General features: G+C 38.8%; 1 protein-coding gene across 2 annotated transcripts in view; it reads right to left on the bottom strand.

Moving 5' to 3' along the window:
* Positions 1-3,575: 3,575 nt before the first annotated feature.
* Positions 3,576-22,048, bottom strand: part of SSUH2 (ssu-2 homolog) — a 56,513-nt gene continuing 38,040 nt past the window's right edge. The window contains exons 9-12 of one of the 2 annotated variants that reach the window (XM_032211811.1): positions 18,964-19,056; positions 14,877-14,982; positions 13,467-13,574; positions 3,576-3,996 (exon numbers count right to left, since the gene is read on the bottom strand). In XM_032211811.1, the coding sequence (XP_032067702.1) occupies positions 3,850-3,996; positions 13,467-13,574; positions 14,877-14,982; positions 18,964-19,056 (454 nt within the window). In that variant the 3' untranslated portion in view covers positions 3,576-3,849. The remainder of the gene's footprint in view (positions 3,997-13,466; positions 13,575-14,876; positions 14,983-18,963; positions 19,057-22,048) is intronic. The other variant, XM_032211812.1, reaches the window with a different exon arrangement.

The raw sequence follows: 22,048 nt of genomic DNA, 5'->3' as shown, positions 1-22,048 counted from the left end.
GATGATGTAAGCATGTTTTTTCTACTTTACCAGGAAGAAAATGTGTAACTCCAAAAGGAAAAAGCCAAATATGGCAATAGATTAGCCTGCAGTCATGTCCTAAAATGGGATTTTTGATTGAGATTAATAAAGGCACTTTTCAGACAGGGTAGACCACATTGTTAATGCAAAAATTCCTTAAATGTATCTATTTACTGGACAATTGGGACTAGGAGGGAACCCACTATGCTTTGGAAAGCTAAGAAAACATCCAATTCATGGCATTTTTCCCCCCGCAAAAATGAGCTAAGTCAGGAGGTCAGTATGTGAAGAATTTCAGAGCTCGATGTGTAAATCCACACACAAGATACATTTAATTTACATTTGTCACTTCATCCCAGAACTGCATGATTTTTCTACATATTGATGTGAGGGTCTTTTATCCATTTGTATTGCTAGTATAAAATCCTATAATTTCAAGAGTCTAATGTTACAGCTGCATGGTTTGATGATGATGGTGTCGAGAGAGGGAGAGATTCTCTTTCAATACATGGATAAAAAATAACAGAGTTGAAAGGAACCTTGGAGGTCTTGAAGTCCAACCACTGCTCAGGCAGGAAACTTTATACCCTATACCATTTCAGAGCAATGGTTGTCCAATCTCTTCTTAAAAATCTCCAGTACTGGAGTACCCACAACATCTGGAGGCAAGTCATTCCACTGATTAAATGTTCCATTGATTCATTGTTCTGTCAGGAAATTTCTCTTAGTGCTAGGTTGGTCCTCTCCTTGACTATCCCTCAGTTAAGGTCTTCTCCTGGTTCAGTTTATGAAGCTTAGAAACACACACACATGGCAACACTCTTGCTGAGTGCCAAGGAATATAGGACAAAGAGAAATGCTTCCCTTCTCTCACCTTTCCTCTACAAGCAGTTAATTTATACTGCAGGGATGAGGTAGGATAAAATTCTTTTCATTGAATCTTTAGCCTGAACACTACAGCAATGTCCTATTTGTTTATGTAGGCATATGAGCAGTTTGAAAATATTTTAGATTTTTTTTTAATGTCCCAGGAATTAGGAAAAGGAATTAGATTTTCACCTTCTCCTGCTTTCTGCATTTTAATGTATCTGTTCAAGGGAGACTCTGCTTGTTGTTATTTAACAAAAATGAAAATAATCTACCCTTTCCAAGAAAGATATTTAAAAAATATTGGCAGGTTCTTAGCACTTTTTTGCTGCTCACGTTTGAAGAGAGAGGAAGAGTGGAAATTTGCTTTCTCTAATCCTGTCAAAACCACCCAGACATTAGTTATTGGTTTCTTGTCTTTTGGCAGTAAATGCACTTTCATTGCAGACAGCAGGACACCATGTACTACAAGACCAGTCACAGTAATGAATGTATCATCTTTATTGCCTAAAATCACGTTTTAGAAGTTTTAAAAGATATTTCACAATAACACTCTACAATGGAAAAGCTTCCAAATAGGAATATCACATATGAGAAGTTATCTTCTCAAAATGATATAATTTAGATGGGTAATCTGTGACCTTCTGGCTGTTGCTCCTCCCAGCCACCCCAGCCTATATCACCAAAGGTACAGATCTTTGGAATAGAAGTTCAATTATAACTGGAGTGCTCAGGTTGCCAAGTCCTGTATATATAAACATGGGTAGCGGTGATTCCACAAGTCCTCTCTTACTTCTGAGGCACGTTCTAGATGGTCTTCAGAGTTCCTAGGAAAAAAGGCATTGATCTTGCAAAATAACATTTCTATCTATAAGACCCATGGTGACGCAGTGGTTAGAATGCAATATTGCAGGCTAAGTCTGCCAACTGCCAGCAATTCGATCCTGACCGGTTAAGGTTGAGTCAGCCTTCCATCCTTCCAAGGTCAGTAAAATGAGGACCCAGACAGTTGGGGGCAATATGCTGACTCTGTAAAGGCTGGGCCATTAGAGGAATCCATAGCAAGGTTCTATTCACTGTAGGGATTTCATTTTAATTGCTATACTGGTTTTTATCCTATATTAGCTGCCCAGAGACATATAGAAATGGGTAACTCTGAAGGTTTAAATGAGAGAAAAATATAAATGATATACTAGCCTTTAACTAGGCTAAAATGAAGTTGGATAATTAATAGCTTACATGCTACTAATGTCAGCCATTAGCATGCTGTATGAGCCAAAGCTCCAATATAATTATTTGTTTAGATACACAATCATATGGTGTCCTAGTATAAGAATTATTTTTTTGTTAGCCTAGGTTAGCATTTGTATGAAGCTATCCAATGGGCACAGCAAACAATGCCAAAATCAAATGTACGGTAGTTAAACCAAAAAACAATTATGATTGCAGTTCTTTCGGCTAACTGTAGGACAAAGTTTATTCAGTGGAATTTACTTTTGAGTATAAACTATGCAAAACTTTGCACTATTTATATTTGCAAACCAGTATTCAGTACTTGTATCTGCAATGTGCTTTCTGCTGTTGTGTGAATTTTGGATTGTTTTTTTCTGCCTGCTGTGGGTTACATCATAGCATCCAGTATATATTCATATAAAAATGTGAGAAAAAATGATATGAACGCTTATATGCACAGTCGCTTGACATGTAAATGCAAGTTGAATATACAAGCACAGAGACAAGCACATTCATCCCATGTGGGATTTGGAAAATGTCTTACAAATATATACTTGTCCGTGAATAATAAAGACCGATTTTTATGTCACTGCTTCCCTCTAGTGGAAAATCATAAAAATGGGACTGTGTTCATAGGCTTCTCCTGAAACGATTGTTAATACCATTAATCCTGCAATAACAGGGACTACGGTTTATGGAAAATCATCAATGGCTCACTTAAAAGCTGTAAAGGAAACTAGTGGGACTTATAACGAAGCATCATTCTGCCTTTTTATCCATTCCAGTTCTCCTCTTCCTGTTTTCTGAAGCTCCACTGAGGCCTCCAGTCTCTTAATTATTTTAGTTTAATGAGATCCCTCAAGCCTATGGATATTCCCTCTTGGTCCCATGCACTGGATCAGCATTCTCAAATTGAGTTTCTTATTAGTTTACATAAAAAGCAGTGAACCCCAAGCATTCATTTATTAATCTCCTTTCCGTCATTGGCCTGAAATCATGAGTAAGCAAGGCAGGGTACTGCAGATTCATTCACTTCTAAATGTGACATAGCAATTCTGCAAATTTATGTATTTATTTGTCTTTTAATGACCCCATAATCCCTTGCATCGGGGTGGAGTTTGAGATACAGTTGAGATAAAGCACGTGATGACAATGTGTCATTGCAAGCTTGACACCTCTGCAAGTAGATTCACACTACCTATTTTATCTCTATACATAATGCACATGGAACTGTTCTTTGATAACTAAAAGGGAAGAACTGAATTTCATTGTCTCTCTCTTAACCAAAATCACATGCAAAACAATCCAAATTTTAAAGAAAATGGCCTTAACCCATATATAATAACTAGCTAGTCTGGAGGTTTCTAGAATTATTCCTGTTTCCATCGCCTCATACATCTGCTTAAATCTGTACTCCTATAGATGCAATAGTGATTACTCTACAACACAGTAGATTTAGAGAATATATACATAGTTTATTCTCCAAGGTGCTATTTTTCCAGAAAATAATATTAGACACATATATTTAAAGATACATATTTAGATATATGTTGTTTTAACAAAAGTAGAAATAGGATTTAGGACATTTTATTATCATGCCTTCTTCTTTCTTATCTGGAGGAGTAGGATAACAAAGCTTATCACAGCAGTAAGCAGGAAATCCATATCATCCCACTCTAGATAATTTAGAACATAAAAATAGCTTGTTTTATATGAAGAATTTCACTGTCAGATTATAGTGCAGCCACAACAGTATCTTTGTGGATAGTCCAGGGCATAGACTTTGTTCTCTGTTCCGTAGATATAATAAATATATGACTTTGCAGCATATCGATAATGGACTTCAGTCACAGGAATTAGCTCTATGGTCTGTCGCTGAGAAAACAAAATAAAATATCATTGTCATCAGATATAATAGAGTTCTCACGCTGAGGTCTGCACTCTGCTATCTACTGGAAATTCTATCTCTTGTTTTATTAAAATATATGCATACTTTGGGCATGCACAATTAGCATCTCATGAATATTATTTTAGTTGAGTTTTCTGACACACTAATGTGGACTCTAAAGTTGTGGGCATGCTTTAAACAATGAAATCTACTGTGTGTCACAATAGAACCCAGAAATAAAACAGATAATGCTAATGTGTTTTGTGTTTTCTCTCTCTCTGTATTATTTTCCATATGTATATATAGAAAATATATAGTAAGAAATAAGTGGATTGTGGACTGTGAAATTATTATCATTACATTTAATATACTGGGTATAATTGGGGGGAGGCACTGTATCTTGTATCCATACAATAAATGTATCAGAGTCTTTCTATTAAGGGATTTGGCAAAGTAAACCCATGTCTACTAAATGTGCCATTTGCAGGCTAAAAAGAAATCCAAATCTGGATTTGTGGACTCTGATTTCTAAATCCATCATATAAAAGACTCAACAAAATTATGAAATGCATATCATATGTTTTAGTTTCCTGGGTTATTGACGCACAGGTCAAAACTAGAAATATTTAATAACTGTCCCTATAAACTGAGAATATTATTGAATGTGTTCCATACAAGAGTTTGACACCCCTTCCACCCAATTTAAAATACCACATGAAAGTATTGATTGTGTGACTGACATAGACAATTGGTTGAGCCCCTCAGCAAATAAACAGTTATCCTGCCCCACAAAACATTGCTTTATTGGGCTGGATGCTATATGTGATGGGGAAATATTATCTACATTACATACTTAATCTGTACTAATACAAAATATATTTTTATAAGTTCAGCATGAGGATTTCCATTTTTCTACCATATGGTGCGATCCTTGTGCATGAAACAAACATGCCTTACAGGAGGCAGATATTTGGCAATGTACTCGTGTCTTTACTACATCATTGTCTTATTCACAGGGATAAAAGAAGCAAGAAGGATAGATGTAAATAAATAGTTGAACAATTTACTGCCATTGTTTAAGTACCTAAACCATTATGACTGCCTGATTCTCCTAGTGCCAATCTTAAATGCCAGAAGTTCTGGAAGAGGGAAAAATGTAGCTCTCTTTCAAGCTGCTGACATCTTTATCATTCCACAATTTAGACAAATCCAGCCATAGGTTCCACACAGCTTCAACCTACCACATAGGTATTTACATCACAGTATCTCAGAACCTATGAGAGATTTATTTATTTTATTTACACATTGATTAAAGTTTTATCCTGCCTATCTACCCTACAAGGTGACCCTGGATGAATTACAAGTTATAAAATAAGTAAACAATATATAATTAAAACATTAAAACTGCACAGTTAAAGTATGATTAAAAACAGTACTAAAATTGAAAATTAGAGATGGACGAGACTGGATGAGGTCTTCTTACCCCATCAGCCACTTCCAGTGGTGAATGGCCCTAGGCCAGTCAGCAAGCCAGATTTTAACACCCTTCCTTTAACCCTTCTTTTAACAGGCCAAAAGAGAGGGGACAATTCTCACATCTGGCAGTAGGATGTTTCACAGGGATGGGGCCACTGCAGAAAAGAGTCGTCTTCTCCTTGACCTACATCTGCTTCAATTCCTTAGCATATGGGATATACAGCAGACCTCTTTCACTTGCATGAGTGGGCTGAATGTGTCCCATTAGGGAAAGACAGGCTCCTCAGATACCCTAATCCCATGCCATGTAGGGCTTTATAGTTAACAATGAACACCTTGAATTGTACCCAGAAGCAAAATGTAACCAATGCAACTCGCACAATAGCAGTGACGTGTGAAGTCTTAGAACTTCCCAGAACTGTCCATTCTAGCTACAGCTTCCAAATACTCTTCAGGTATCGCACTCCTCATGTAGAGACCGCCTTCTGCCGATTACCTCCCTCCGACCGATAAGATCACACAGACTGGGCCTCCTCCGAATCCCATCCACCAGTCAATGCCGACTGGCGACTACACGGAGGAGAGCCTTTTCTGTTGCAGCTCCGACCCTGTGGAACGATCTCCCCATCGAGATACGCACCCTCACCACCGTCCAGGCCTTCCGCGTAGCCCTTAAGACCTGGCTATCCCAACAGGCCTGGGGATAAGTCTCTAATTTGCCCCACCCGAGTGTTGAATGTTGAATGCAAGTTGTGTTTTTATTACGTTATTTATTTTGTTCACATATTGTTTGTTTTGAATTGCACCCCCTCCCTAATGATTGTAAGCCGCCCTGAGTCCCCTCAGGGAAAAGGGAGGCCTATAAATCCAAATAAAATCTGAAAATCTGAAATCTGAAGGCCATCCCTTTTCTCTAGTCAGAGGTTTGTACAAGACAGATTTCAGATAGGATGACATCACTGTCCTTACCCAACCGAGTCTCAGTTATATATGGGACATGGATGGATGAACTTTTATTATACATAGATCTAAAGTTGACCTGCAACATTTTGAAGCAAGGAATTCTGACAATGTGACAACCTACTTCCCAGAAAGGAGTTATCTGCTCAAGAGTGGAGATAAGTGGATTTCCGTTCACATGGAACAATTTATCTATTAGTCCCCAGTTCACTTTCTTTGCTGAGTACTACTAGGATAGAGTTGCTATGCTACCTTGTTTCCATACTGTATTAATGTATCTCCCCTCCAATGACCACAATGCTGGTGACTTATAATGCTAGGATGTTCAGGTTCCTCTCTCCAACCAGGACTGCCTTATAGGAACAGAAACAAGAAGCCAGGAACACAACAAGTGTTGGACACAACAAGTCTTGGCTCTCCCAAGTAGTTTTAAAATTGTGTCCTACTCATTTTCTGCTATTTCTCCAGTTCCACCCTCTCTGTCCCATGTCTTCTAGTCCATCTCTGGTGGGGAGAGGACAGTAATGTTCCCTTAGTTCCATAATGTATCCATTTTCCCATCGGTCTACAAGCAGCTCTAATATCCCTCCAATACTCAATCTAAACTTTCCTATATTAAAAGCAGAACTATTTGCACCCTTATTCCATGTTCGGGGGCCGTGGGGAAGGCAAGTAATGTTTACAAGAGAGAGTGGCAAGGGTTGAGAGAGATGGGGAAATCAAAAGTATATATTCCCTTTGGTTCAATTTTCTGCTTAGAAAACACTTTATTTGGGGTGTTTTTTTCACCTTTATATACATCCCAACAGACAGAGAAAATACATTTCTTAAGAGGAAGAGTACTTCTCACTTGAAAAGGCTGGTGTCAGAGATACTTTTAAAGATGCTTGCTTTTATTTATTCTCTCCTTGACATGAGCAAACCCTTTCCATTAAGTGAAAAACAAGCTGAGTGAAAGCAAAGTGAAGGAATAAAAATGATTCAGTATGCCATAATTTCAGAGATATTCTGCTAGTACCATAAGTGTTAGCTGGTGTCATCCATAGTAGATTCCATCTGCCTGAGTCCTTTAAACTTAAAGCTAAAAGCAACTTTAAAGAAAACACAGAAAACATTTCCAAGCTATGGGAGTCCTTTGAAGCAGGGATCTTCAAACTTGGCAACTTTAAGACTTGTGGACTTCAATTCCCAGTTTTCCTCACACTGGCTGGGGAATTCTGGGAGTTGAAGTCTACAAGTCTTACAAATTTGGAGATTTGGAGAGCCGTGCTTTAAGGATAAACCAGATCCTTTGACTGTGTATCCTGAAGTAAGATTACAGAGTTTTACACAGGTTTCTTCCCAAATAAGGGTGACAAGAGTAGAGTTTTTGGAATTCATATTTTCCTCAACTACATCTTATTTGCATTGGCATCAACAGAAGTGTTCAAAAAAGGCAACATGATAGTGGCAATAGTACAATGGAAGTCCTACCTCATATGATAACCATAAATACCTTTGTGTAATTCATCCAATCATTGACTGTAATCTGGATTATACAACATAATGTGTCAACTCCTCATTTTCAGTTTCAGAGCACAAAGATTTTTCAAAATTATATAATGAATTCATAGCCTAATCCATTTCTTAAAAACAGGAGAGTGACTTTCTTTCCAGTCACATAGGATTATCCTCTTTGCTTTTCCTCAAAGTCTCTCTAATCTTTAGTACCTCCATCAATCCTCCTCTTAAAAAGGGACAATAAATAGAAAAGGCTCCCTACTTATCACATCCTTTAACCATTATATTCACATGGAGGCCTTGATAGGTTTCTAAACATTTAACAATAATTGATTATTGCAGCAAATATCTTGATGCTCACTCATGTCTCCTCCTGAGTAAGTATGAAGACTGGCCTGTGTGAAAGACAGAATCAAGAAAAGTGGAACTGCATAAATTGTGGTTAAGGATTAGAAGAGCAATGTCTATATATACTAGGCCTTGTTTGAACTAGTAAATGATTTCTATTTGTGTTTTAATATGTAAGGATCTTCTTTTCAAGTCTAAACTGCAACAACACAAATAAAAATAAAATCATCTTCAGCTCCAGATTTATTTCTGGTAATGTTATTGACACATCCATGCTATTTTTTTTAGAAATGGTTCAAAAATGGTTTGCCTCTATAATACCTTCTAAGCAAGTTCATGATCAGCAAGGGAAAAAAAGGTAAGTCAGAGAAATTGTTCTTGGTTGTGGAGTGTTTAAATTGCAGTATTGCAGGCAAACTCTGCCCAGAGTTTGAGATGGGATCCAAAGTTGACTCAAGCTTCCATCCTTCCAAGGTGGATAAAATGAACAGCCAGACTGTTGGGGTCGATATACAAATAATGCTCACATTGTAAACTGCCCATAGAGTGCTATAAAGCACTATGGGGTAGTATAAAAGCCCAAGTGCTATTGCTAATTGAAAAGTATGGGATTAAGAAAAGATATCCATTAGTTATGTTTTTCCATAACTTTCTATCCTTGCAACCCATCCTCACTTCCACCATGTCCATATGCTGTTCCCTTTTTTATAGTATCCTTTTTGAGGATCTCTTCCCTACTATGACAACCCTTGTCTCCCTTTTCCTCTTACTATTCACTCTTCCTTCATATATTTGTCTTGCAATTTGATTTTCATTCATTTTCTCTCCATGGCCAAACACCTCAACATCATTCTTTCCTAGCTGCCACTATCTTGCATATTCAATGATCGTGCATATATATAATATATCACAGAAGTTGAGTACACCCCCCTCACATTTTTTAAATATTTAAGTATATCTTTTCATGTGACAACACTGAAGAACTGACACTTGGCTACAATGTAAAGTAGTGAGTATACAACTTGTATAACAGCATAAATGTGCTGTTCCCTCAAAATAACACAGCACACAGCCATTAATGTCTAAACTGCTGGCAACAAAAATGAGTACACCCCTAAGTGATAATGTCCAAATGGGGCCCAAAGTGTCAATATTTTGTGTGGCCACTATTATTTTCTAACACTGCCTTAACCCTCTTGGGCATAGAGTTCCCCGAATTTCTATAAAGTGATATACCAGTGTATTCAACTCCACATAAATGTTTGTTGCAATGTAAGCATAAGAAGGGTGGTTTTTAAAAAAATAACTTGTGGTGGACATGTGATAAGGCAAAGAAATATTGGGAAAAAATTCATGATTTAAATCAGAAGATTTAAAAAATGGACTTATAATGGAAAGCAGAAAGTTTTCTTCTAGGACTATTAGTTAAAAAAATGGAAGGAAAAATGGAACTTCATGCTATACATATTGATAGCTGTAAGAATTCTATATGCCCAGATATGAAAAGAAATGATAATTCCCATAATGGAGGAATGGATTGAAAAGATGGCAGAGATGGCGAAGCTGGGTCCATTAATTGGGGACAAGAATGTAAATAGTTTTGGGGTTACAGGTTGTCCTCAACTTACAGTTACAATTAATCCCGAAATTTCCATTGCTAACAAGAGAGTTGTTAAGTGAGTTTTGCCCCATTTTATGCCAATCTTGCCTTCATTGTAAAGTGAATCACTGCCATCGTTAAGTTAATAACATGATTGTTAAGTAAATCTGATTTTCCCCATTGACTTTGCTTGTCAGAAGGTCATAAAAGCTGTTCACATGACCCCAGGACACTGCAACCATCACAAATATGAATCAGTTGCCAAACATGTGAATTTCAATCCCATGACCATGGAGATGCTGCAGAGGTCGTAACTGTGAAAAATGATCAAAAGTTTTTTTTAACTTCAGAAAGTCACTAAATGAATGGTTGTAAGTCAAGGACTACCTGTATTTCAAAGATGCTTCTGGGCCTCTGCATGAAAGAGGAGTTGGGGGAGAGAAACTTTGGGTTTGGGTTTTGCCAATTAAATGGATGTCTGCAATAAAAATGACTAATACAGTAGACCTTCTGGTCACAACCATAATTCATTCCATAACTTTGGTTGCCAACCGATTTGGTCGTGACATGAACCTAATTTTAGAAATGTGGTGCTTATAAAAAAAAAATGGTGTGGAAGGGGAAATTGACCGAGAAAACAAAATGTGAATTTTTTGGTTGGAACCCGATTTGATAATGGTGAGAAGTGTTTGTGACCAGAGGTTCTACTGTAGTAACTATTTGGTATAACTAAAAAGTTGATACCATAACTTTACTCCGTATCTTAATGCACCAAAAAAAGTTGGAAGTTACTGCTTTTTGCTTCTTTTTTAAAATTTCTTACTCTGTTTCCCTTCAGTTTATCTCCACAATCCTCTTTCCTTCCCCTTTTCCATTGTTTTTATTTCTATTTCTATTTTATGTTAAGAAAACAAACTTTTAATAAAATATATTTTAAAAAGAGATAATACAATAGAGAAATTAAAAACAGCAGGCAGGGTAATTAGGATAATGCATAGCTCACAAGGGGACACAGTTCCGATCACACTCATTCACTCCAACTATCTCTGTTGTTGTGGGTATAAAATGAAGAGAACGGTGTGCACACTACATTAGCCTCAGAGGAAGAGATATAAAGGCAATAGTAACATAATAATTACAAAAAAATATGCAAATCCTACCACAAAATAAAATGCAACTATGTACCCACTCTGTGCCAGAAAAAATAAATTTCTTGAAGTGCAATATGTGACTAATTCTTTAGCAGATTAGATTTCTAAAATAACTCAATCTAATTTAATATATATTCACCACATTTCCCATTTTATTCCAAATTAATTCTGAATCTTCTGGTAGGTTGATGAGTCATCTCTTCATGTTGCAGAAGATACAGTATTCGTGTTCAGATTCCTGGATTCCTCTTGTCCACATTTCTGAGTTCTCAATGTACATCTTAGTTAATGTACATCAAAATATTGAGCAACTATGATATAACTGATTATATACTAACATAGTAGGGACACTGTGGCTCAGTGGCTAAGATGTTGAGCTTGTCGATCAGAAGGTCAGCAATTTGGCGGTTTGAATCCCTAACGCTGAATAATGGAGTGAGCTCCCATTACTTGTCCCATCTTCTGCCAACCTAGCAGTTCGAAAGCATGTAAAAATGCAAGTAGAAAGAATAGGGACCACCTCTGGTGGGAAGGTAACAGTGTTCCATGGCCTTTGGCATTTAGCCATGCCAGCCACATGACCACAGAGATGTTTTGGGCAGCGCTGGCTCTTCAGCTTTGAAATGGAGATGAGCACCACCCCACTAGAGTCGGGAATAACTAGCACATATGTGTGAGGGAACCTTTAGCTTTACACTAACATAATATGGATGATGATCACATTCAGTTGTGTGATAGAGAGACATTTTAAAACAGAAAGTGTATATTTTTAAACAACTATTCAATTAAAATGTTTGGCAAGAAGGGTTTTTGTTGTTGGGGGCAATATGCTGACTCTGTAAACCGCTTAGAGAGGGCTGAAAGCCCTATGAAGCAGTATATAAGTCTAACTGCTATTGCTATTGCTATTTTTTTTAAGAGCAACACTGAGGGTGAATCCCTTATGAGGGAGAAAGTGCTCTCCGATCATGTAGTCACTCTGCCACCTGGTGCATAAATGAAACATTGCAACAAGTCTCTTGATCTGGTTTCTCCTGCTAAATTTCCATCTGATTTTGTATCAATCTAATCTAATGTATCAATCTATGATGAAAACACGGCCTATTCCAAAGGATTTATGGAAGATTAATGCACATCTTCCAACATTATCTTTATTTCTAAGGTTTACTCTGTCCTTCAAAACTGCTATGCCTCCTTACTGTAACTTTTGCAAAGTCTGAAGATGCCTTTTCATGAGAAAAGATTTGATGTGTTGCATAAATAATCCAATTGTGGCTTATTCAGGAAGTCATTGTTAAAATCACCTGTTTCAGTGGGATGTGTGCCAAAATTCAGCAAGTTTCCAGCCTCAATCTTTGTGTGAGTGGTTTTAAGTGAGTAATGTTTAAGTATCTTCCATTTTAGCTATTACTGCATTTGATGATTGCAATAATGATTTCAAAGTATATTTCATTTGAGCCATTCTTGCAACTGATTAATGTTTATTGGTATTATTTTTACTATGCTTTTGACACATATAAACCACCCAGATTTCCTCCAGATTAAAATGGGAAAAATATTTATAATCTCCCACAGAAACCAGTCTGGGGAAATATTTCTCTTGGAAAAGTATGCAGATAAAAAAAAAGGTTATGTTCCCCATCTGCCAACACCACTTCTTAAATTAGCTACTTATAAGTAAAACAAGCAAACATTAAGATCTCCCAATTTGCATGGTCACCGGCCCCTGCAATAACCAATTATTAGGAATTATGCATTTCTTCCTTACAAAACACACAGCAGATACAGTGAAATACTATGTTTTCCCCAAAATATGACCTACCCGAAAGTAAGTCCTAGCTTGATTTTTACATGTGCACTCAATATAAGCCCTACCACCCCCAATAAGCCCTAATTAAGACCCCTCCACGCCAGGGTGCACGGGTAAAAATTAAGCTAGTGTGGTGATGGGGGTGGAGCTGCCCTACTACTTACCTTTGGATAGTTGCAGCCAGGCCTCTCACACACACCGACACCGGACTTGCTGCCCCACTTCTTCTGCAGCCAGCAAGGCTTTACAGCTGAAGGCCTCTACAGCTGATAAGAGAACTCCAGATTGGTCCGGAGCTCTGTTATCGGCTGCAGAGGCCTCCAGGAAAGCCTTGCTGACCACAAAAAAATAAGTTCCTGATGATCTCTGACAGCAAATGCACACAGTGAGGTGAGCCAGTGGATGACGTCCCCGCCAAAATAAGACCTGGTCCCTTTTTTGGAGGCAAAAAATTTGACAGGGTTTTATTTTGGGGGAAACACGGATATCACTAACAGTTATTTTTCCCTGCTTGTTGTTTCTAACGTAGTGTTGTGGTTTCCAAATTTCTCATATGTACTGAGTTTAAAGTTTGGATAGGATTCATGATTTGAAAATCCTGTTTTGATATACCTGCCGTAGGATGCGAGATGTGCTGGTGAGTGGGCCATGATGTTCTGCGATAGCTCTTTGTGAAGCCAGTGAGATCTCAGCATTAGGGAAATCAACAAGAGGATATACCTGAAACATTAAAAAAAAACCTTCAAAAACTATACGTTTTAGCCGAGGTGGCGCAGTGGTTAGAGTGCAGTACTGCAGGCCACTTCAGCTGACTGTTATCTGCAGTTCAGCGGTTCTAATCTCACTGGCTCAAGGTTGACTCAGCCTTCCATCCTTCCGAGGTGGGTGAAATGAGGACCCAGACTGTGGGGGCAATATGCTGACTCTGTAAACGGCTTAGAGAGGGCTGAAAGCCCTATGAAGCGGTATATAAGTCTAACTGCTATTGCTATTGTTTTATTCCTCTGAGTTGCCGCTGGTTTTTTTTTTAAAGTTTCCCTTCCTTCCTTTCCGATCATGCCCACCCATCCATTGTTTTTATTAGGACACCAGGCATATGAGTTGGAGTAATGTCATTACTTTACAATTTTTTTTAAAGATTTAGCTTTATTGATTAACAGAACAGGCATATAAATTTAACAAAATAAAAAAATATGGTGCAGATGTTTATGAGACGCCAAGCTATGAGAGTGGCATAACTACCAGCTGCAAACCAAGATCAAATATATTAAATACTAATCAAAGACTTATAAAGACAGTTGAATCTTGTAACAAAAGCAGGAGCAAATAGCTGAAGTAGGCCATTTTCTCTGAAGTGTTCCCTTTCCAGTGGATTGGAATATAGCTCCAGAAATTAGAGGTTTGGAAAAACCATTCTAGTAATTAATTAGCCAATATATGAACACAGTTTAAGTATATAGTCAAAATCACAATGAAAGCCCAACTGCGTTTAATATAACAATGCTAGATAAAGTTACATGGGGTAATACATGAATTACAGTGATGTGCAGTGAGGTTTATGGCTGGTGAGGCAAGCAGGCAAAAGCCGCCCTATGTCGGACTCAGCGGCAGGGCGTTCGGACATCCTGGCGCTGAGCACCCCACCGCAGTGTCCGCCATAGGGGCGGGACGCCTCTATGCTGGATGCCACAGCGGGGCGTTCGGATACCCCGGCGCTGTGTCCGCCATAGGGGCGGGATGCAACTACCTCAGCCTTTTTCCTTTTACATTTTTTTTCTTTTCATGATGACAGTGGTGAGGCCCTGCGTCCCTTGCCTCCCCTGACTGCACATCCCTGATGAATTATAACATTAAATCATGTTGTTGTTTCTAGTTGCCTTTTTTACTGGTACTAGTGATGATGATGATGATGATGATGGAGGAGGAGGAGGAGGAGGAGGAGGAGGAGGAAACAATAAGGATCTGGAGGTATCATTTGCAGACACCAGGAACTGTGCCTTAAAGAAGTATTATTGTACTTACCAGAGTATTTTCATCTTTAAGTACATTTTCCCCCATAGCTTTACTGAGCAGATCTCTTGGAAAGCTTAGCTGATGTTCAGAAATGAATTCATATACATTGTTTTTCCTGGAAGATAAAAAAAAGTTTAGAGAAGGATGGGGGGGGGGGAGAAGGATTTAATATGAGGTTTCCCAAACTGTAAGGTGTACTAGGGGAGGATGAAGAACTTTGTAGTTAGATTGTCACAATAAATCCACCTTTCCCAAATTTTAATTGCATTGTTTTCATTGTTCATTTGTGTTTGTGTTGGATTTTTAGGAAAGGTGTATCTTAAGAAGACAGTAAAGGAAAGTGTGATGGTGAAGTTTTGGATTCCCTGATGCAAAATCATACATATATACATACATACATACAGGTAAGGCACAACACCGCAGTTGGTTTAAAAAGATAGACGTATTCATACCGGGCGTCAAACCTGCGGCCTGCGGGCTGGGATGCGTCACACGCTCGCCACACCCACCTCAGTTTTAGTGAAGGGGAAAAAAGTCACAATTCGTCATGTGACAACATGACGCCACGAGTTTGACAAACTGTATTAACAGTTTGCTCTGCGCCGAATGGATAACTGGACAGGGAGGAAAATAATCAGCTTGTGAAAGACAAGTTAAGAGGACAGTAGCACAGCAATAAAAGAAGAGGTCAGCTAAGGTAAACTAGTTCATAATGAAAGCCCACAGTCAAAACAAGATTCAGAGGAACTGGAAAGGATAAGCATGGATTTAAAAGTGAAAGAAATAGTCATTCAAAGGCCAAGCTCTTCGTTCTTCATCTTTTTTGTGTAAATGTCCTTGGTGCAAGTAAATTTTGTTTTCTGATCAATAAGGTTCTTTTTCCTATTAGAAATAAGATGGAAGGAGTGTTTGGAAAGTAAGCAGAATTTACTATAGGGTGAGCCATGGAAGGAGCGAGGGAGAGACTGAGATAGAGAGATTGTCGGGGTTCAAAGTAACATCCCTAACGAAAGAAGATTCTGAAGCTTGAGTTTTCTCAAAGTTCCATTTTATTAGAGATGTCATATTGGCACATCTGGGAAAACCCATGTCTGAAAATTTTCAGGTTTTCCCCACCGAAAAGAAAGTTCAAGTTCCTGCCCAACACCCACATGTCCATCACATGGTCCAATCAGGCACCATCCAAAACTGGAGATGCCTCCCAGTCACCTCATCTCATCGCAGCTGCAAGGTGTCCTTGACTCTCTGAGAAAGAATGTTAGTTTGACTATATATCACCCACACTTTATATAATCCCCCTCCCATTTTCCCACATTAGAAAATGTAGCAGGCCTGAAGTCTCAAAGGTAAAAAATGGCTTCCAGGTCTGACAGAGATCGTAAAAGGCTGGCTTCAAATAGCAATAGCACATAGACTTACTTATATACCACTTCACAGTGCTTTACAGCTCTCTCTCAGCAGTTTACAGAGTCAGCATATTCCTCCCCAAAAAATCTGGGTCCTCCTTTCACCTTGAGCCAGTGAGACTTGAGCTGCCGATCTGCTGATAGCCAGCAGTCACCAGAAGTAGCCTGCAGTACTGCATTCTAACCACTGCGCCACCACGGCTCTTAACATTATTCAAAACAAATAATCCCTTTCTGACATTCTCATTTAATTTTAAAAATACAAACCAATCCTATCCCGATGCTTCTGAAAACAAAATACCTTGCTTATTATCCTGGTAAAAAACTGACAAGGAAGTATAACAAGTATGTAATTTTGAATAAAGGCAACCGTTGTCTTGTGAGAAATCATGTTATTTATTACAATTAAGTACTTGTCTCATGCTGTTTTAGTCAAGTGATAAAGGGTTTGTTTCTCAATGAGTTTCAAAGCAAAGGGTATCCTACAGCATGGGTGTCAAACTTGATCATGTATTATGATGTGCTTTGCCTTTATGAAGCTGGAGTGGGTGTGGCCTGCACATGATGCATCTGGCCCACTGGCTGCCAGTTTGACACCCCTGTCCTACAACTAAACCACTCCAATAAGCCCTGGTGGCACAGTGGTTAAGTGCAGTATTGCAGGCAAACTCTGCCCACAGTCAGAATTTTTTGGATTTTTGGACCAAGATTTTTGTGCTAACTTACAATGTGTCCACTGTCCACCCATACTTTGGAAGAATATCTTCATTAGTAAAACTGATATATTCTCACTGCAACTTAATCCAGGCTTAATGAGTGTGTCTGCAGAGATGTGCAAATGCTTACATAGCTTCAGCACAATTAAATCAGAAAATAACATTGTGTAAATTCTGTAATAAAAAGAGAAGCATAGAAAACTGTGGTGTTTGTATTAGAAAACTGGAACACTATTATGGGTTGCCTGTGGTATCTGTATTTGTAGGTTGCATTCATTTCTAGCACTTAGAGCCTAGGATTTTATGTATAGTTTTACAATCTGTATTTTGGCTTTCACATAAGAGGACTTGAGCAAAGGAGGTGGAGACATGATATCAGTGTTCCAATATCTCAGGGGTTGCCACAAAGAAGAGGGAGTCAAACTATTCTCCAAGGAACCTGAGGGTAGAACAAGAAGCAATGGGTGGAAACTAATCAAGGAGAGAAGCAACTTAGAACTGAGGAGAAATTTCCTGACAGAACAATTAATCAGTGGAACAGCTTGCCTCCAGAAGTTGTGAATGCCCCAACACTGGAAGTCTTTAAGAAAATGTTGGATAGCCATTTGTCTGAAACCGTATAAGGTTTCCTGCCTAGGCAGGGGGTTGGACTAGAAGACCTCCAAGGTCCCTTCCAACTCTGCTATTTTATTGTATTGAGATTAAAAAAACAGTAAATTTAGGTATTACTGGGCAAGTCTGTGAACTGTTTGGTCCTCCTTTGAGAAAAAGGTAGTGCAGTCTGATTTGACCAAAATGAACCATAAATGTTAGTCTGTCTATATTTACCCCAATGCTGGACCTACCTGTGATGAAGACCAATTCTAAGAACATTCTATATCATAAATAAAGAAATAATTAAGATCTGGGTTTGGAACTTTAAGATATCTATCATCATTCTCAAAAATCTATACACTGGTAAAACTCCCATTATGTTTATTTGTTCATGTTTGTATCATCAATTTAGCCTAAATGGTGGAATTTACCACAACAACCTTTGGATCAAGATATATAACATCCACTCATAGGCAAACAAATTTCAGTAAGGTCAATATTTACTTCCTAAACAAAAAAGCAGAATGATCTCAGGCAAACAAAAAAGAAGTGGGAATGGAAGAAACCTTTGATTTCCTGCAAGCTTCCTCTTTGATTTTGCTTGTGGAAAACTGGCAGGGAACATCGGAAATCATGATTAACGCCTGTGTGGATGTTGTAACAGTGAGAACTTTGCAAATAAAACTGATGTGAACATTGTAGAAATTTCAGTTCCATGGGAGTGATAAGTCCCAGAATTTTCATGCATTCTTTAAGTGAGAGGATCTTAGGTACCTTGATTCAAAGATTGTTGTGGCATAATCCTATCATTTGGGCTAAATTGATGAAATAAACATGAACAAATAAACATAGTGAGAGTTTTAGTAGTAGTATATAGATTTTGAGGACGATGATAGAGATCTTAAGGTACCAAACTCAGATCTTAAATTAATATGCCATTGTAAGTATGTGTGACTTTTGTGATATATTATTTAAATAGAAATAATTATATATAAATCTCTCCCTCCAACCTCAGAGAGAAAAAGAGGTAGCTGAGAGTCCAAAGTATAGACTCTCTTCTACATTACATTTTTTTTAAAAGCACCCAAATTCAACATTTGCCTTATCCCATCCTTTTGTGAGGTACCAAATATATCAACAGGACAGCCGATGCAATATCAGGCTAAACACTGGGAAAGAGGACTAATTCCCAGTATAGTTGAACAGTGAAAAAGAGAATTTAAAGTAGTAAGGACAAAAATGAAGGCACACAGGGAAAGGATGCAAAATTAAGAGTTGTTGAACATTCATCACATAGGTGATGAAGAGGCTTTAGCAATGGCAGCAATCGATTTTTCATGCTAACATCAACATAACAACAATACCAACAGGATTACATACCAAGTTATTATCAACTGGATGAAATGTAGCAACTTTTTCACCCCTTGGCAAGTGGAACAGGTTTTGTTGCCTCTTCCAGAACAAGTGTTGCACCTTTTAGATGTAAAAATGAAACCTGTTTATTTATTTATTTTGGTTTATTTTAAATATTAAATATAAAACTAAACATAAAATACCTGTTTTTTTTAAAAAAGATCTCTATATACTATACTATACTATACTATACTATACTATACTATACTATACTATACTATACTATACTATACTATACTATACTATACTATACATACATACATACATACATACATACATACATACATGTGCTTTAAAAATGTGACTTCTATTGTTGGCAAATTCCAGTGAAAGTAAAATTCCGTTTGATTGAAATATTTAAGAGATATCTAGGAAACCAGGAAAAAAAAACCTAAAGACACAGGGATTTTACATGAAGTGGATTTGATATTTCAAATCAACCAGACTGTGGTGAAAGTAGATCCTTAATTGGAATTAATGGTATCAATACTAGTAAGGGCAATTTGTGTATCATTTATTTTGTAGCATTTCTCAAGTCTAATTTACAGAGTAATTGCATCAGTCGAACAAGCATTTAACTTAGCCCAGAAAGACAACAGGGGAGGAAAAATCATGTTCCCCACCCATCTTTTGGCATTTAAAGAGACAATCCATCAGAGGAGGAGACAATCCCTAGGAGGAGGGAAATGAGGAAGAAGAAGGAGAAGGAGAGGAGGAGGAGCAGGAGAAGGAGCAGGAGCAGGAGGAGAAATATAACAACAAAACAACTTGGTTGACACCTAGGATGCTGGCAGCAACCCCTATCAACCATCAGAGCCAGACAACAATATTTGTGATACATTTTTAAATGTTTAGTTGACTGAATTTCATGTTTAATGAGTAAAAGATAACAACAACAACAAGAATATGGAACACCCTTCTCTCAATTAGTTTCACTTCCAAATGTGTCATCCTTTGCAGATCATTTGATCTACATAACCTATCAATGCATCATATTTCCTAAGCTGTTGTGAATATCTTTGTAAAATCTCACACTATCGTGGTTTCTAAAAATTTATTAACTCTGGAATTTTGAGAAATGTTGAAGAAGAGGAAGAATTAAACGTAGCATGGCTGATATGGGTCCACTGTGTGACATTACCATTCCGACTACTAAGATAAAAGTTTAGAAACTAAAGAGATAAAATCTGGCTTGCTTCTTAATTAATTCTGACTCAACAGCTAATTGACTAAATTCTGTGATTTATTCCACTAATACCGAGATCATTTGAAAACAAAGATGGCAGCATAGGTATTATAACTGAAAAAAACCAGGCAGGTCCTTTAAAACACTGTAACCTTTTATTCAGTAGCTGAAGTAGTGTAACAAAACTCGCAACAATGTATTAAATGAAGCCGGCTGGGCGGCTGCAGGAACAGCTGAAACAATAGAGCAATCAACAAGGTTGTTGCTTTAACAAGACAGTTAACTGTTTAAACGGCTTGCCTTTTATACTGCAATCACCTGGCTCGTGTTACAGCTCGCGCTGATGACAGCTCGGCAACTGACAGGCACGTCTGATTGGCTAAGACGCACCTGGCTGCTTCCGAGCTGTCATTCGTAACAGCGAGGACTTTCTTCAATACACAACACTTCTTCCCCCCCAGCTGTGCGCAAGCACGCGTAGTCTTTTAAATAAGCAGGGGAACGACGGATTCGCTCAGACCGCCTTAATTCTATTGCAGGCGGATCCTGGCAACGATGTCCTTGTGGTAATTGTGGAGGAATTGCATAACTAAAAGGTGAAGTGTGTGGATGAGACATGGTGGCAGATGATGCTGGAGGGGCATGAGGCTGGTAGTCTGCCTCTGAGGGGTTTGGGCTATATATATAAGGATCTGGAACCCTTGGAATGGGAGGAGCATTTACATCGGCTAGATTTTGTTGAACTTGCAGTTGAAACCCTTGAACATCCGATTGAGAAGCTACGGCTGCTGTCTTCCGTTTCCTCAATTGATCCAGGTGTCTTCGCCATGAGGATCCATCGGATAAGTCAACCCTATAGGAAACGGGTCCTGTTATTTGTGATATAACTGCTGGAACCCATCTCAAGTCCCCTCCATAATTTCTAGCCCAAACTAGATCCCCCAGTTGGAAAGAACAGGATGGGGTTGGAGGCCCCAGGTTGCCAGACTGAATTCCTGAATAGACGGGATGCAATCTATCCAGGGTGGTCCGCAGGCGCCTGCCCATCAACATCTCCGCGGGGCTCTTCTGTGTCAGAGGGCAAGGTGTGGAATGCTGTGCCAATAAGTAAGCATCCACCCTAGCCTGCCAGTCACCACGGTTTAGCCGGCCCAAAGCCTCCTTGGCCGATCTAACCGCCCTTTCCGCTCGGCCATTGCTTGCCGGGTGGTAAGGGGCAACCAGCGCATGTCGTATCCCTAGTTCAGCCAGGAAAGTTTGAAAAGTTGTGGCTGTAAATTGCGGGCCGTTGTCAGACACCACTGTGTCTGGCAACCCATGGGTTGCGAACAACCGTCGCAAAGCTCGCACCGTGCTGTCAGATGTGGTGGAGTGCATTAGCAATACTTCCACCCATCGAGAGTACGCATCCACAACTATAAGGAAAACCTGCCCATGGAATGGACCAGCGAAATCAATATGTAACCTAGACCAAGGCCCTCGAGGCATCTCCCATTCCCGGGAGGGAGAGGAAGGAGGAGAAGGCCGAGACTGTTGGCATGTCTCACATTTGGCAACCCAGGCTTCAATGTCGGCATCTAACCCTGGCCACCAAACAAAACTGCGAGCAAGAGCTTTCATTCTACTGACCCCAGGATGACTTTCATGAAGGCGTTGCAAAATCTGTTGTTGCAGGACCGTTGGGATAACCACACGGTCGCCCCACAACAGGCAGCCGGAATGAATTGAAAGCTCTGCTTGTCTGTTTTTAAAATGTTTGAATTGAGGTGGTAATGTACCAGAAGGCCAACCTCTCAGGACCCAAGTAAGAAGTTTTGCCAAAGTAGGGTCAGACCGAGAGTGGGCTGCTATGTCTGTAGCAGACAA

Source organism: Thamnophis elegans, chromosome 2, assembly GCF_009769535.1.
Source record: "Thamnophis elegans isolate rThaEle1 chromosome 2, rThaEle1.pri, whole genome shotgun sequence".
NCBI classification, from domain to species: Eukaryota; Metazoa; Chordata; class Lepidosauria; order Squamata; family Colubridae; genus Thamnophis; species Thamnophis elegans.
The sequence above is the reverse complement of the archived record's forward strand: the minus strand, read 5'-3'. Positions and strand labels throughout refer to the sequence as shown.